This window comes from Trifolium pratense, linkage group LG4 (genome assembly GCF_020283565.1).
Source record: "Trifolium pratense cultivar HEN17-A07 linkage group LG4, ARS_RC_1.1, whole genome shotgun sequence".
NCBI classification, from domain to species: Eukaryota; Viridiplantae; Streptophyta; class Magnoliopsida; order Fabales; family Fabaceae; genus Trifolium; species Trifolium pratense.
In genome coordinates, this window is record NC_060062.1 from 9438063 (window position 1) to 9454130 (window position 16068).

At 32.3% G+C, this 16068-nt stretch overlaps 2 protein-coding genes across 2 annotated transcripts; one reads left to right on the top strand and one right to left on the bottom strand.

The window, feature by feature from the left end:
- Nucleotides 1-895: 895 nt before the first annotated feature.
- On the bottom strand, nt 896-5771 carry LOC123922077 (probable pectinesterase/pectinesterase inhibitor 36). Its single transcript, XM_045974819.1, has 3 exons — nt 5453-5771; nt 2485-2817; nt 896-1587 (listed from the first exon to the last, which is right to left on the bottom strand). Exons 1-3 carry the CDS (start codon nt 5763-5765, stop codon nt 896-898), a joined length of 1338 nt encoding a protein of 445 aa, XP_045830775.1. The 5' UTR covers nt 5766-5771.
- An 8716-nt stretch (nt 5772-14487) lies between these two features.
- On the top strand, nt 14488-14961 carry LOC123922079 (GATA zinc finger domain-containing protein 18-like). Its single transcript, XM_045974820.1, has one exon. The coding sequence runs from the start codon at nt 14488-14490 to the stop codon at nt 14959-14961; it is 474 nt and encodes a 157-aa protein (XP_045830776.1).
- The last annotated feature ends 1107 nt before the right edge of the window (nt 14962-16068 follow it).

Below are 16068 nucleotides of genomic sequence, written 5' to 3' on the forward strand. Positions count from 1 at the left end.
GATAGTCTTTCATTATATTGAGATCTTATATTTAGCGAAACTCATTAATACAAAATCTTTTATTTTCTTGATTAGTAAATAAACTCTTTATAAAATCGACATGTAATGTCAGAATTATCCAATTTGTAAATATTAAATAGTGTTTCTCGACCGCTTAATCTACATACAAAGTTGTTTAGAATATAATTTTCAACCCTAAAACCTAACAAAAGACTCTACAACGTAGCTCTAACCTTCAGTTTGTGTGCCCTTCATATAATAGAAGTAAAAATTGTAGATTCAAACTTGTACTTCAGTATATCAAATGTCTCTGCAAAATTTTACCATGTAAAGCACAACAAAAATACTGCCTAAATAAAATAAGAAATGCACATTTAGTTCACTTCATACCATAAGCTCAGTCTCTACTACTACCTTTCTTTTTTTCAATTTTTAGTTTGATTCTCCTTCCGACTTCTTACTCTTTTCTTTGTAAACCAAATGTATCCCCTCGAAGTAACTGAGATCCATTTAAAAAGTTGACCTCTCCCAACAAATATTTTTCCATACGCATTGACCAGGAGTCAAACCTAACACCAAGGATCTACCAACTTCTTACTCTAAATAAACAAATCTAAAAACAATACTATTAAAATGCGAAAATAAATAAATATACAGTAGCCATTATCATTATACTAATATTAATTTCCTCCATATATATAACAATATCATTGCTTTACATTACATGTATATATATTAGCTTCTTGGATGACATATATATGGATTTGATAAAATATATAGTGCTAACTTCTAAGTAGCACTAGCACAATTAACATACCACACTATTTTACACATCATCATTCCCATTATTAATACATATACTTAATTTCATCAACTATAAACTAATTTCTCCAATTTAAATTCCAGCCCAAAATGGCACCCCTGAAGCTGAAATCCAATATTCACCTTGCAAAAATCTACTAACTGTAAATTGTGAAGCCTCATTTGCACTATTCAACACATGAAAACCAGGCCAATTAACCCTATTTTGTGTAGATGCACCATTTCCATAATTCATATACTCACCATAATATAAAGTTGAAACTGCAAAATTACCCTCCCATTCACCCCAACCTTTAGGATGAATTAATTCATCTAAATCACTTTTTATAAAAACAGTTCTTGAATATTTTTTCCAAGGCCTACCTAAAAAACTATTGAAATTATCCTTTACCATAGAAAATTCAGAATCAGGCCTAACCCTACAATTTTGTATAGAAATTCCCGTCGGTTTGTTTGGATCGTCTCGACCTTGTGCCGTGATGAAATTTGATTGCTGACTCATTGGTTTCCGAATGAAAATGTCGCAGTTTTGTAATACTACGGCTGCGTCGCCGAATATGAAATCGATTGTTCCGTATATGTGGCAGTCGCGGTAGAATTGTCGATTCGAGTGGACGTAAAGTGTGTCTTGGTAGGCTTTGAAGCTGCATCTGTAGAAGACTGATAAATCTGAACTTACTTTTAGTGCTACTGCTTGGTGATTTTCTGGTCCTGCTGTGTTCTCAAATGTCATGTCTCTTGCCCAAAATCCATCCCCTGATACATCTGTTTCATGTATTTATGTAACCAATAAACCAAATCAAGTTAGCAAATTATTTTTTTCAATCAAATTTGAAATTGGAATTGAAACAAAAGAAGATATTTGATTTCAATTGCTTATTTATTTGAACATATAGTGCAAGACACTTCAGATTAAAAGTGTGTCTGGTGTCTGACAATGACATGACACCAATGCAATACAACACCAATACATATAGTTAACTCAAATATTTCAATTTTCGTAAATTATTAGTGTTACTGTTAGAAATCATAGGATCAAAGAGATGAAGATTCATCTTATAGGAAAAATAAGTTTGAAAGCTTGATAAAGTGAAAAGTTCCTTAGAATGTACCGTATATTACTCCCTTCGGTCCTTTTAACGAAAAACAATCAACTTTTTAGATTTATTGAATAATTAATGTATTTGATCTATAATAAAGATCATATGCCTCAATTATTCAATGAAATTAAAAAGTGAAATGTTTCTTATAAAAAAGACCCAATAAGTAATTGATAAAAATGTGTACATGAGATGTTGTATATATAGAGTTTGTAGAAAATCAACGGCTAACTTCCGATCAACAAACTAACTATCAAGTAACAAACTCTAACTAATCAAACAACACTTCTACCACTTACTAGTGTCAACGTGTCTGTGTCATATTTCGTGTCCGTGTTTGCATAAATTTGAACAAACAATTTGGTCTCTAAAATTAACGATATTTCAGAAGTGATCCTTAAAATTTTCGATCGCATTAGTCTTTTCAATCACACATTGTACCAAAGAAACTAATCATTAACAATTGTGAATATTAACAACAACATTGAAAATTAGCTAGCAATAATGAATTTCATAAACTAAATTAGTAATTCACCAAAATTTCAAAGACTAAAAAACTTACCAAATGTGGCAGAGTTAAGAGTGGTAGAACCATGAACAACATTCCTATTTCCAGTGACAACAGTTTTGTTAATGCCATCTCCAACAAACATAACATTATGCAAATTTCTTCCAATCTCAACCTTTTCATCGTACACTCCTGCTTTTACATGTATAATTGCTCTTGAAGGACGATTATGTCCCATTGAAGCAAGTGCATCTACTGCTTCTTTGATTGTTTTGTGAGTTCCTGAACCATCTTGTGCAACTGTATAATCTGCTTTATTGTTTGCTAGACTCCATGATTCTAATAGTCCATCATTTTCTTCTAATATTGTGTTTCTTTGAGGTTGTTCTGAAAGAAGAAAAATCAAAATCAGAAGAAAAGAATAAGGGTAAATTGGTAATTATAGTATGTTACCATCCTTGGTGAGTAATGGTGAATAAGTGGAGTGTTTGAGGTTCAAACCCCGACTTCTACTTATAATAAAATGATGTTTCTGCCAACTGAAATTATTATTTGGTAAAGTTTACTTTTAATACGCTATCTATATCTGCGATAAATCACACTTCACTAATAAGTTACAAATTTTAAATAATTTGATTTTTTTTCAACCCCAAGGGTCGGGCCTCAACCGATCTACTGATTGTTCGCATCGGATCTCAGACCACTTTCTTTCTCTGATCCCCAATATGAGTGAGACCAAGATGGCTCACTGGAGTGCCACAAATAAGCAATTGCGGCATTGTAGTACCTCGCTACCTCTTTTGTAGCTGCCCCTACTTGCACCGGACTCTCCCAACCCTGGAGAACCCACATGGCCAGCTATCCTTCTGCACGAGGTCTTCAAGCCAGACGGCAGACCAGATGCGACTCACAGGTAAGCCGACGTTAATAGCAGGTCTAATTCTTGAATAAGCTCTGTTGAGAAGAATCCCATGCTTTACCTCACCAGGTAAGGAAACTTGGAGCAATTAAATAATTTGTTTTGATGAGCATGATTGATTGACGATTTATTTATAATAAATAATCCGTTACACCATAGTGTATAGAATTAAATCTTTATTTAGGGTAAAATTTAGTGTATATTTTTAACATGTCATAAACATCAGATCTCAAAAAGAAGCTATGGGTGTGCATGACTATGAATGGAATGTGACAATAATTGAGGCAACATTTGTCCCCAACTAGTAATAATATGATCAAGTATGCATTTTTAAAAAGAAAATACTATAATTAGTTCTCATTTATGTGTGTCATCTACTAAGGTAGATCGTATTATTAATGAGGTTAATGCATATCCAGTCATGTTTGTTGATTTCACTTGTTTGTTTGTTTGTTATACTAAAGAACAATATTCTTGAGTTCCATAACAATATTGACATTCTTCAAAATTCTTTTGACAAAAGAATTAAAATTTAAGTATCCTTTGCTAAATATAGGTAGAAGCAATTTCAAACACGTAGTATATATAGAAAATGACAATTCTGAGAAACATTGAAGGATAAGTACAATTTGATAAGCACTATACACGCCGCACCGCTTGTGTGCGCAGATATATATATTATTGAATTAATTAAATGTGTAATTTTATTTAATAAAAAAGTATGTGATATATATTATTTTCAAAGCTGTAGAAACTAAATATATTAAAAAAATCTCATCAAAAAAATCTCATAAAAAAAAATTATTAAAAATAACATAATAGAGAAAATATATGAAAAATAATAATATGGGGGTTACTTTTGGTGCATGTATTCTCCAAAAACTTATATAAAATTCAAGGCCGCCAAAACATAAATAATACGAGAAAAAATGCTTCAAAAGTGAAAATATTATTAGATTTTACAAAAAGTATTACGAAATTATTAGATTTTAAAATAACTTGGTGGGTCATTTTTCAAATGTTGTTTGTAAACTTTTAATGTCTATAAATGTTTTATTTATAAAACATGTTTAAGTGCGTGGAGCTTTATTTTTGTATGTATATAATTTGAAAGTCTAATTATATGTACCTCTGTAACCAAAAAATAAATATGTACCTCTAAAACATAGTTCAAAAGTTTTTCTAAACTATCCTTCATAATTTAGGTATTGACATATCCATAGTACACTCCTTTATTTTTATAGTTATTTTCTCTATTTTTGTATATATATATATATATTCATAGGAAATGAGATTTTTATTTTCTATATTTTTATAAGAAATACAAATTAGTTTTATTATTGAGCAAAAAGGCTGTTTATAATTAACAAATGCAAATTAGTTTTAAAAATGTCGTTTTCTTTACCAAATGAAATATGTCTTTTGAACACCTACATCATAGTAATGGATGGAGAATGTCAAATCCTCTCATTTATGTAGCATTTAGTACACTAACAGAACGTAGATGATGTTTAGTAAATGTGAATTAAATTAAGTTGATATAGTACACCCATTTACGAGTACAAATTGTTGTATTCATTTCTTAAGAAATGAGCACATGTATTACTATAGTTTATAGTTTTAATGTATAAATATCTAACTAATTTCATATTTTAAAAAATTTAAAAGATATGCGTGATCAGTGTAAAACAGTTTTACACAGATATCCAATAAAAATTCACTAATTTGCCACAAAGAAAATAAGAAAGGTAAGTTCATATTGTTTATATACACAAAGAAAATAATAGAGATTTTTTTTGTCAAATAACTCGGTGACCATAAAATTCACCTTAAAGGTAAATAAGTAGGCTCCTGCACATAAAGTGCGATGTCCTACCAACTGAGTTAAACTCACGGGGACAATAGAGATATCTTTTACCAATAAATCAAAAGTCGTTTGAAAATGCAAAGAAAGACAAGGCACTCCCTTATAGACTAAACATATTCTTTAAAAGTATAAGAAAACTAAAACAAGATGCACAATAATTAAGTGCTATAGTGTTGGACCACAACTAAACAAGAAAAATTTACTACTATAGTTAAGTTACAATATTAGCTTATTACCTTTTCCTTTTACTTTGTTGTTTGAATAAAAAGCAATTGTTTGGCCAAGCAACCTTGTCAAGTTTCTACCCAAAATTTGATCACCTTGAAAATATCCTTTGTCATTTAATCCATCCAAACAAGTCCTATGGTTTGTCATCAATGCACTTATCCATATAAGAGCATCTTCATTAGAGTAACTACTCTTTTCAAACATCATTTGATTAAGCCTAAACTCACTCTCCTCATAGAGTTTAGCACAATCTCTTAGAGCCAAACTACTTATTGTTTGATTTTTTAAGATGCTCATGCTATCTAAGCCATGCAATTTCATAGAGTTATCAACCCAATTCATGGCTTGTGAAAATTGTTTTTGAGTCATTTTGAGTACCTCCATTTCTTGGAAGCAAAAGGATTTGGTTATGGACATGGCAAGGAAGAGGAATAAAACGGTGGAATAAGTTCTCATTTTTGGCTATTGAGAAGTTTGATGAGTGATAAGTTACTTGCATGGCTTGGTGTTGTGTGTAGCTTAATTTATAGCCAGCTGAGGAAGCATAACACATGGATTGCTAGCCATGTGTCACTAAGACAAGTTACCAACTAAGGTGACATTTGTGGTATCTTGGTACCTTGAAACTCCTTCAAATTAGTTAATAAAATTTATGATAGTAGTAGCTTTCTTTTATTTATATAAAAAAAGAATATTGATTTGTTAGGATGATAAAGTCGTTTCTATATCCTTTCAAAAAAAAAGGTCGTTTGTATATGTATAAAGAATATTTGGAACAATTTAAATAATAATTGTACCATGGATATAATTCCACATCATATTTTAAAATAAATATTTTGGGCACATGCATGTTAATGAAAGTGAGAAAAAATAAACACAAAAAGAAGTTGAATTATATTTTAAAATATTTTCTCTCAAAAAGTCATATAAAATTTGAAAGTTCAATGTAAACACTCCAAGTCTAAATAGATTAAAGAATCTTGTAATAACGTTGACAATGTATGAGATTTTTTTTTTACGATGTATGAGTTAATTGTCGAAATACATAACATTCGAATAATGTTATACCGTTCAATAGTGATTAATAAATATAAATTTTACAAAATTTACTGTCATATTAAAAGTTTATATCATAAAAGTTTAATATATTATTGGGAATCATTAAGATTAGCAGTGTTCGATTCAAATGATATAATTTTAGTAGACCATATCTTGAGGAACTAGATTTTAGACAATTATATGAGGATAATAGAGTGCAAATAACTCCAACGATGACATCACTTCATTACAGAAGTATTTTGCTGAATCCGCATGAGCTACCTTGTGTTTTTTGCTTTATTAATAATGAGGACTGTGTCCACCTCTTCTTTCTTTGTTCGTTAAGTAAAGGAGTGTGGGATCAAATGCGGTTTATAGGTGGTTAGTAAAGTGTCTACCATCAGATAAAGAAGATTGGAATCATTTTGTGTTGTTTGGCGACATGCATGGTTCAATTGAAGAAGGGTGGGTGTGTTAGATATTTGATTTGGCTGACTACTATACATGGAACATTTGGAAACTTAGAACAATGTGATTTTCAATGGAGCAATTCCAAACGCTTCCCCTCTTGTGGATGATATTAAAATTAGCCCTTGGGTGTGGTTTAGTAGTCAGTATGGTCGAAACTCTAGTTTTTCTTTTTCGGATTGCTGCCATGATCCTATGGATTGTATCCAAAACATATAATTTCTGGCTTTGAATTGTAAGGGATTGAGTACCCCTTATACTCCTTTTATAATATCATTTGTTTATAAAAAAAGACTCAATTTTTATGGAAGAGATAATTAAAGGATTATATTTAGTTATGTGATGAACATAAAAGTTCGGGACGAAACAATTACAGATAAAAATTTAGCTTCTTATAAATGCAAGTTGGGATTCGTTGAAGGAAGAAATTTTCAGCATATTCAAAGGAATTAATCATCCTTAATTTCTTTTCATTTCTATAAGCTAAGAGAGATATCCCACATTGCTTGGAACCAGATTTATTGTTGTTGATCAATACACAGAGTTTTAGATTATGACCATCGAATATAAAATGTGCGATCTACGTAAAGTTGATAATTATGAGGACCAATGCTTCGGCCGGGCTTTCGGAATACAGTGGGATCTACGTAAAGTTGATAATTATGAGTGTTACGACGAATTTGATTGGGAAGTTCAATGACAAAAAGAAAGAGATTCATTCTTATAGGTTTTGAACTTTTGTCTAAGATCTATATAAATGAGTTTCGCAAAAAGAAATGTTGTGGGATAATCTGGAGGAAAAGTTTTTGGTGGCTGCAGCAGATTATTAATTTTTTGTGCTATATTATTGGTTTGATGCCATTCAAATTTTTGGGCATTCCTATTGAGGCAAATAAGAGAAAAGCATCAACTTCAAAATAAGTGGTGAACATGCATGTGGAGTGGTTGGATTGAATCACAAAAAGTGTATTGGATGGGATGAGATAAAGTATGTTTAATTAACAAAACGGGTGACTTGGGAATATATGGAGGATGCTTGTTTATACAAATATATAGCATATGGTTAGTAAAAAAAAAAACAAATAATAGCAAAATTGTTCAGAGACATTGTATTATATATATAGAGGTCGGAGTTTGAACTCCGGTCATCTCACTTATAAAGATAGAATTTCTAACCACTTGACTACATGAAGAAAAAAAAAATAATAACAAAGTTAAAATCATAGAGTTCTTTTCTAACACATAATAATGATATTTTACATATATTGATTAATAACAATATAATGTTAGGAATGGTTAGCTTGTATGATAAGAAATTGGCTGCAGCCTAAGCCTAAGCCATGCCTGCTGGCCTGCAGATGTGCGCGCGCGCCTAAGCCTGGCCTGCCTTGCCTTGCCTGCAGGCTTGCACAGCCAACTGGTTGGCTTGGACTGCAAGCTATTGTACTTTGCCTATAAAAGGCCTCTTGATCAATGAATAAGACGAGCTGATTACCCCTAAAAACAACAATTGGTATCAGGTTCTCTACTCTAGGGACCTGAGGAGAGAGAAATTGCAATTTCTAACCAAAATCAGTTACAACCACTTTTGCAACCGTTTTCTGTTACGATTCTTCTTCTTTCTTCCTCATCTGAAGCTTCTTCTTTTCATCAATGGCGGAAGAAACGAAGTACAATCACACAAAAGTTCCTAAATTTGATGGCTATTATGAACATTGGGCTATGCTAATGGAGAATCTCATTCGATCGAAGGAACTTTGGGGCTTAATTGAACCAGGCATCACGGCGGCGCCACCTGATGCTACAGCTGAACAATTGCAAGCAATTGAAGCGCTCAAATTGAAAGATTTGAAGGTAAAGAACTACCTCTTTCAATCTATTGATCGTTCCATTATGGAAACGATTCTTGTTCGCACCACATCCAAAGACATTTGGGATGCTATGAAACGCAAGTACCAAGGATCCACGAAGGTGAAACGTGCTCACCTGCAAGCATTGAAACGTGAATTTGAAGTTCTTGAAATGAAGGATAATGAATCTGTAGAACAGTACTTTTCAAGAACTCTTGCTATTGCAAATCGCATGAGTGCACAGGGCCAAACTCTGCAAGAAGTTGAAGTTGTTGAAAAGATCTTGCGATCTATGTCTTCAAAATTCAATTATGTGGTTTGCTCCATAGAGGAATCAAATGATGTTACAGCTATGTCCATTGATAGCTTGCAGAGTAGTTTGATTGTGCAAGAACAAAGGATGAAAAGACAGACTGAAATTACAGATGAACAAGCTTTGAAAATCTCCAATCCTGAGAAAGGAGCTGGTAGAGGGAGAGGAAGAAACAATGGTGGTAGAGGTCGTGGCAGAGGAAGGCAAAACAAAGAGTTTGTTGAATGCTTCAAATGCCACAAGCTTGGACACTATCAGAGTGAATGCCCTGAGTATGAAGGTAATGTTCACTATGCTGAATACAATAGTGTAGAAGAAATGCTGCTTATGTCTAGAACTAATCAAGAATCAAAAGTTAATGCTATTGAACCATGGTATCTTGATTCTGGGTGTAGTAATCACATGATAGGTCATCAAGATTGGTTCATTGATTTTGATGATAGTTATAGAGATTCAGTCAAACTTGGTGATGATTCAAGAATGGCTGTGATGGGAAAAGGTAGTGTGAGGCTAAAGATTAATGATCTAGTTCATGTCATTACCAATGTGTATTTTGTTCCTGGCTTGAAAACCAATCTCATTAGCATAGGACAATTGCAGCAAAAGAGAGTCACAGTTATCTTTAAAGATGATTCTTGCAAGATTTATCATGAAGAAAAGGGTTTGCTGTTCACTACTGCTATGTCTAGCAATAGAATGTATGTGATTTCTGCAACTGTTATCAACCCTAGATGTTTGATGTCTGCAAAGCAAGAATCAACTGTGTTGTGGCATGGAAGGTATGGTCACTTGCACTTCAAGGGATTGAATACTCTATCCAAAAAACAGATGGTGAAGGGACTACCAGACCTTGAAGAAATAGAAGATAATTGTGTTGATTGCTTGGCTGGTAAGCAATCCAGAGACTCTATTCCAAAACAAGCCAATTGGAGAGCATCTGCAAGATTAGAACTGATTCATTCTGACATTTGTGGCCCTATTACTCCTCAATCAAATGGAGGAAGCAGGTACTTCATAACATTCACAGATGATTTCAGCAGAAAAACCTGGATATATGTGTTAAAAGAAAAATCTCTTGCTCTTGACTGTTTTAAATCTTTTAAGGCCCTTGTTGAGAAAGAAGCTAAATGTGCTATACAATGTCTTAGGACAGATAGAGGTGGTGAATATACCTCTAATGCCTTTAGTGACTTCTGCAGTAAGGAAGGGATTAAAAGGCAACTGACTGCAGCTTATACTCCACAGCAAAATGGAGTATCTGAGAGGAAAAATAGAACATTGCTGAACATTGTTAGAAGTATGATTCATGCAAGAAGTGTCCCAAAGAGATTTTGGCCTGAGGCAATTAAATGGGCAACTTATGTGATGAACAGGAGTCCTACACTTAGTGTGAAAGATATGACACCAGAGGAAGCATGGAGTGGGAGGAAGCCATCTGTGCATCATTTTAAAGTTTTTGGATGTGTGGCTCATGTGCATATTCATGACAGTCAAAGAAAGAAGTTAGATGACAAGAGCAAAAAGTGTGTTTTGCTTGGTGTTAGTGAAGAGTCTAAAGCATATAAGCTTTATGACCCTATTGAAAATAAAATCATAATCAGTAGAGATGTGATCTTTGAAGAATCAAAGAGCTGGAATTGGAATAAGCCAAAGAAACCAGCTAGAAATGACAATGACTGGGAAGAGATTGAGTCAGCAGATGGAAGTATTGCTGAGAATCCAGTTGATACTAATGAACAAGCTACAGCTATCAACAATGAAAATATGGTAAGTGAAACATCTAGTGATAGTGAAGCTGAGAGAAGTTCTCCTCTTGGCCCAAGGATAAGAAAACCATCTGTAAGATTGAATGACTATGTAATTGGTCAAGCTGCAGAAATTGATGAAGATGAGTTGGAACTGCACAATCTTGCAGTGATCAACACTAACAATGATCCAATTACTTACAATGAAGCAGTGAAACATGAAGTTTGGAGACAGGCAATGGATGTTGAAATGGAGTCAATCAAGAATAATGATACCTGGGAGCTCACTACTCTACCAGCTGGCTGTAACTCCATTGGTGTGAAGTGGATATATAAGACAAAGTATAATGAGAAGGGAGAAATTGATAAGTACAAAGCAAGATTGGTGGCTAGCTAAGGGATACACACAGAAGCATGGCATAGACTATCATGAAGTCTTTGCACCAGTTGCAAGATGGGACACTATCAGATCCATTCTAGCATTTGCAGCTAATAATGGATGGAAGATTTTTCAATTAGATGTTAAATCTGCTTTCTTACATGGTGAATTAACTGAGAACATCTATGTGAGTCAGCCATTAGGGTATATCAGCAAGGATAAGTCCATGGTGTATAGATTGAAGAAGGCCTTGTATGGATTGAAGCAAGCTCCAAGGGCTTGGTACAGCAAAATTGAGTCCTATTTCAGTGCAGAGAAATTTGAGAAATGTCCATATGAGCATACCTTATTTGTCAAATATGGTATGAAGAATGAGATTTTGTTGGTGAGTTTGTATGTAGATGATTTGATCTACACTGGAAACAATCAAAAATTGATGGATGAATTTAAGTCATCTATGAAGAAAAGGTTTGCTATGACAGATTTGGGAAAAATGAGATTCTTTCTTGGTGTGGAAGTTAATCAAGATAGCAATGGAATTTTCATCACTCAGCAGAAATATGCAGCAGAAATCTTGTCTAGGTTTGGAATGGAACATTGTAATCAAGTGAATAGCCCTATAGTTCCTGGTTGCAAGCTAGTTAAAGATGAAACTGAGCAAGAGACAGATGCAACTGTCTATAAGCAAATGATAGGGTGTCTAATGTATCTACTAGCCACAAGGCCTGACTTGGCCTATTCAGTATGTTTGGTGGCAAGGTTCATGGAAAGGCCAACTGAGATGCATGTGACTGCTGTGAAGAGAATTATGAGATATCTGAAAGGTACTTTAGGATTTGGAATTCTGTACAAGTCTAATTCCAAGTCTGATTTGTGTTTGAAAGGGTGGTGTGACTCAGATTATGCTGGTGATTTAGATGATAGGAAGAGCACTACAGGTTTTGTGTTCATGTTGGGAGGTAGTGCTATTTCTTGGTCCTCTAAAAAACAACCAATTGTGACTTTGTCAACCACTGAAGCAGAGTATGTCTCAGCTGCAGCTTGTGCCTGTCAAGGAATTTGGTTAAAGAATGTGCTGAATTACTTGAAGATGAAGCAATCAGAGTGCATTTTGATCTATTGTGACAACAGCTCCTCAATTAAGCTTTCAAAGAATCCTATTATGCATGGTAGATCAAAGCACATTGATGTTAGATTTCATTTTCTTAGAGACCTCACTAAGGATGGAACTATTGAGTTGGTTCACTGCAGGAGTGAAGAGCAGTTAGCAGATCTGCTCACTAAGCCTTTGAAGCTGGAATCCTTTTGCAAATTAAGGGAGGGCTTAGGCATGTGTGATGTTAATAGCTTGATACATTGAACACTTGTTTTTAGGGGTAATCAGCTCGTCTTATTCATTGAACCAATTATAAGCACCCAAAGAAAAAACATGTATAATATACATGAACAAACAAAGGGTGAAAAAATTATAAGCACACTTTTTTTTCAAGGCTTCTTGGTAGCTCTAGCTGCTGCTTGCTTGTAACTAGAAGCATAACCATGAAACAAAGCAAGTGCATTACTATAGTAACTTCCGCAACATTAATTCTTCGCCTTAAACCCTTTTACTCATCCTATGACCAGGGAACGATGGTACACAACTACTCGCATCGGCTAAGGCAGTGCTAGGAAGAAGTTTAGTATAAAAAATATATACAATAAAAAGGAACAAAACAAAAAGGAAAAAAGATTATAGGAAGAAGTTTAGTAAAAAAAATATATACAATAAAAAGATTATATAAAATTTAGTCGATAAAAAAAATAGGAAGGAGTGTATAATAGACAAAATATAATCTTAAATTATCAAAATGACAAGAAATTTGAAACAATTTTTTTTCTTTCTAAAACAACAAGTAAAAAGGAATGGAGGGAGTATTATTTTATCAAAATACGATAATTACTTATTTATTTTTGTTTCTCACTTGTTTTCATATATTCTTTTTGTATTGTTTTATTTTTATTTTTTTTCGCACACGTGCATAAAAATAGGAGACATTGTTGAAAACACATGAGTACTAAAAATTATTATTTATCTAACTCTTCAAAAGATATTTTAGCATATTATTTGCAACACCTAAGATTTTGATATTTATTATTTTATTTTTCTGACATATATAATAGACCCCTAAAACTTGTGATTGCACATGTTATACCTCCTCTAGAACTTAGTTGCTAAAGTTTAGAGTTTAGGTTATTGTTGAATGGATATTTCAACATTTCGTTATTATTACTGAAGAATTAAATCACTTAGTAATTGAGGAAAGTGAGTGGGTAGAAGATATACTAGAATTAAAAAACGACATAAGGAACGATATAGGGGTTTGTTGTTACTTGTAAGACTAAATATTAATTCAGAGTAGTGATTTTTCTTTCCTGGATTGGTATCATCCAAAGTAGGTGTGATTTTCACTGAACTGTGTAAACAATTACTTGTATTCTTTACTGCTTTCTTTATTAATCATACTATTGCGCCATATTATCCTACACATTGTGTAAGACATCTATCCTCTGAAGAACAAAATTTTGAACTTTCTTAATTTTAAATATCTATCATAAAAGTCTATAACATATAATCTTAACGCACTCACAAGTCAAGCCACTAGGTTTGGTGTAGTGGTGAGAGATTTAGGTAGTATGCTAGAGATCGTAAGTTCGATTCTCAACTCCAATAATGTAAACAAAAAAATAAAAATAAAAATAAAATCAACACAAGAAATTTTTAAGTTTTTTCACGGTTGGCAAACAATTAAAAAAAATGTCCACATTTGCTACTTAAAAAATATTACGTACTAGTTTTTTTTTTTTAAAGTACTACTACTTTTAATAATTAGTTGATATTATTTTGGTCAAATATTTTATACAAATTAGTATTTTTCTTCGTAAGTTATAAAATTTAAAGAAAATAGATTCAAATGTATTTAGTCTAAATTTAAGGAAAAAACATTTGGCTTTTCTGGATTTTTTTATTTATGGAAATATAGTATTAAATTACAAACATTTAAAGTAATTTCTTTTTGACTAAATATATTTTTTTATATAGTTTTTGACCAAACATTTAAAGTAAAGTTATTAATACTAAATATTTTATTATTAAATAAATTTATAAATTAAGGGAATGGTGAAACACAAAATAACAATCTAAAGGCCAACCTAATTCAAACCCTCCTCCTAGCTTAAAAAAACTACACCTTCTCCTTCTGAATTTGTCAATATGAATATTGAAAAACTGCGTGAATGGGCATTTGGCCAGAACACGGTCACAAATACACACAACCATTCATCATCCAATGTTGAATCTTCATCATCATCGTCATCATCATCATTAATAAACAATGATATGGATAATGTCATAAACCAAAACATGATGATGACAAATGCTAATGCTGCTTCTATAAGTTCTATTCATCTAGATCTCGTTGGAGGCTTATTATCACACTCAGAGCCAACATCGCAGACAAGCAATGTTGCTGCTACAAATAGTGATGAATTTGGTGACGGTAGCAACAATAGGAAGAAGAAGAAGAAGAACAAGAAAAATGTCGATGATGGTAAACTCCGCAGTTTACCGTATAAAAAATATGGACCGTATACGTGTCCAACTTGCAAGATAGTACTAACAACATCTCAAAAGTACGCTAATCATGTGAAATGGATTCATCACAAGGACGGAAAAAAGAAGACATGAAATTCATATCACTTCGACTCCTCCTTTAAGTGGAGTAAAAAGAGATGTAATATGGATGTCAATTTGCAATGTTTATTTTCTCAATTAATTACCGTTTGTTTGTTTTTAGTATTTAATCTTTTGGTTAATTTTAATTTTGTCCTCCAATTTTATGTTTAATTAGTCTTGTTTTGAGTCGGTACTCAATTTCTTGTACCAACATCAATACTCTTTGATCTTTCTTGTCCTATGTTAATTTTGAATTATGTACCTATCGTTAAAATTTTATATATGTGAGCTTCCAAAGTTTGTATATCATTAAAAGTTTGACTTTAAGTCAAAAAACAAGTGACTTGTATTAGATCGTATTGTAACTTCATCGATTGAGACATACCCAAATATTTTGAATTGGTTTGTGTGCATGCGTATATAAAGGAAGGGACTAAAAAAATCCAAATTGTTATCTATATAGAACCCCTCAAAGGTACCCGGTGGCGGAACCGAAAAAAATATTGTGGGAGGGCCGACAAATAGTCGATCTATTTTCGAATTGAATTTTTTGACCCCTTATTTTCATAGGTTACAATTTTGGTACCAACAATTTATATTTTTACTCTAAAAATTGTGATTTTTGGCCATAAAGGTGATTTATTGTCTCCAAAGATGAAATATCAAATTTGAGACTAAAATTCACATTTTTTTGGCATTAAAATTCGCTATTTTTATGGCAAAAAAGAAAAAAAAATGAGATAGGACTAAAATTGCAACAAATGTGATAAAAATATGGAATTTAAAAAATTAAATATTAATTGAATATATTTTTTTAATGTCATTTCATATTTATATATACTAGATCAATTGCTAATTTTATCTAATACTATAAATTCAATTAATCATGAACTAATATTTACACTAATATTTGAACTAATATGTTCACCGAGTTACTTATAATCATCAATAATAAACTCTAAATTAATATTTAAACTAAAATTTGTACAAATATGTCTGCCGAATGATTTAAAATCATTAATAATACATTTAAATTAATACTTTAATATAAAAAAAGTATTTTTTTGGGGTGAGGGTGGTCCGCTAGTGAAGGTACCTCAATGAAAAGAAGAATACTCC

Excerpts from the sequence above, each read along its gene's own strand:
- LOC123922077 (XM_045974819.1), bottom strand. The coding sequence starts at position 5,765 with ATGAAATTGCATGGCTTAGATAGCATGAGCATCTTAAAAAATCAAACA. Across the intron at positions 2,818-5,452 it reads CAACAAAGTAAAAGGAAAAG|AACAACCTCAAAGAAACACA; the intron begins GTAATAAGCTAA and ends TTCTTCTTTCAG. Across the intron at positions 1,588-2,484 it reads TCTTAACTCTGCCACATTTG|ATGTATCAGGGGATGGATTT; the intron begins GTAAGTTTTTTA and ends TACATGAAACAG.
- LOC123922079 (XM_045974820.1), top strand. The coding sequence starts at position 14,488 with ATGAATATTGAAAAACTGCGTGAATGGGCATTTGGCCAGAACACGGTC.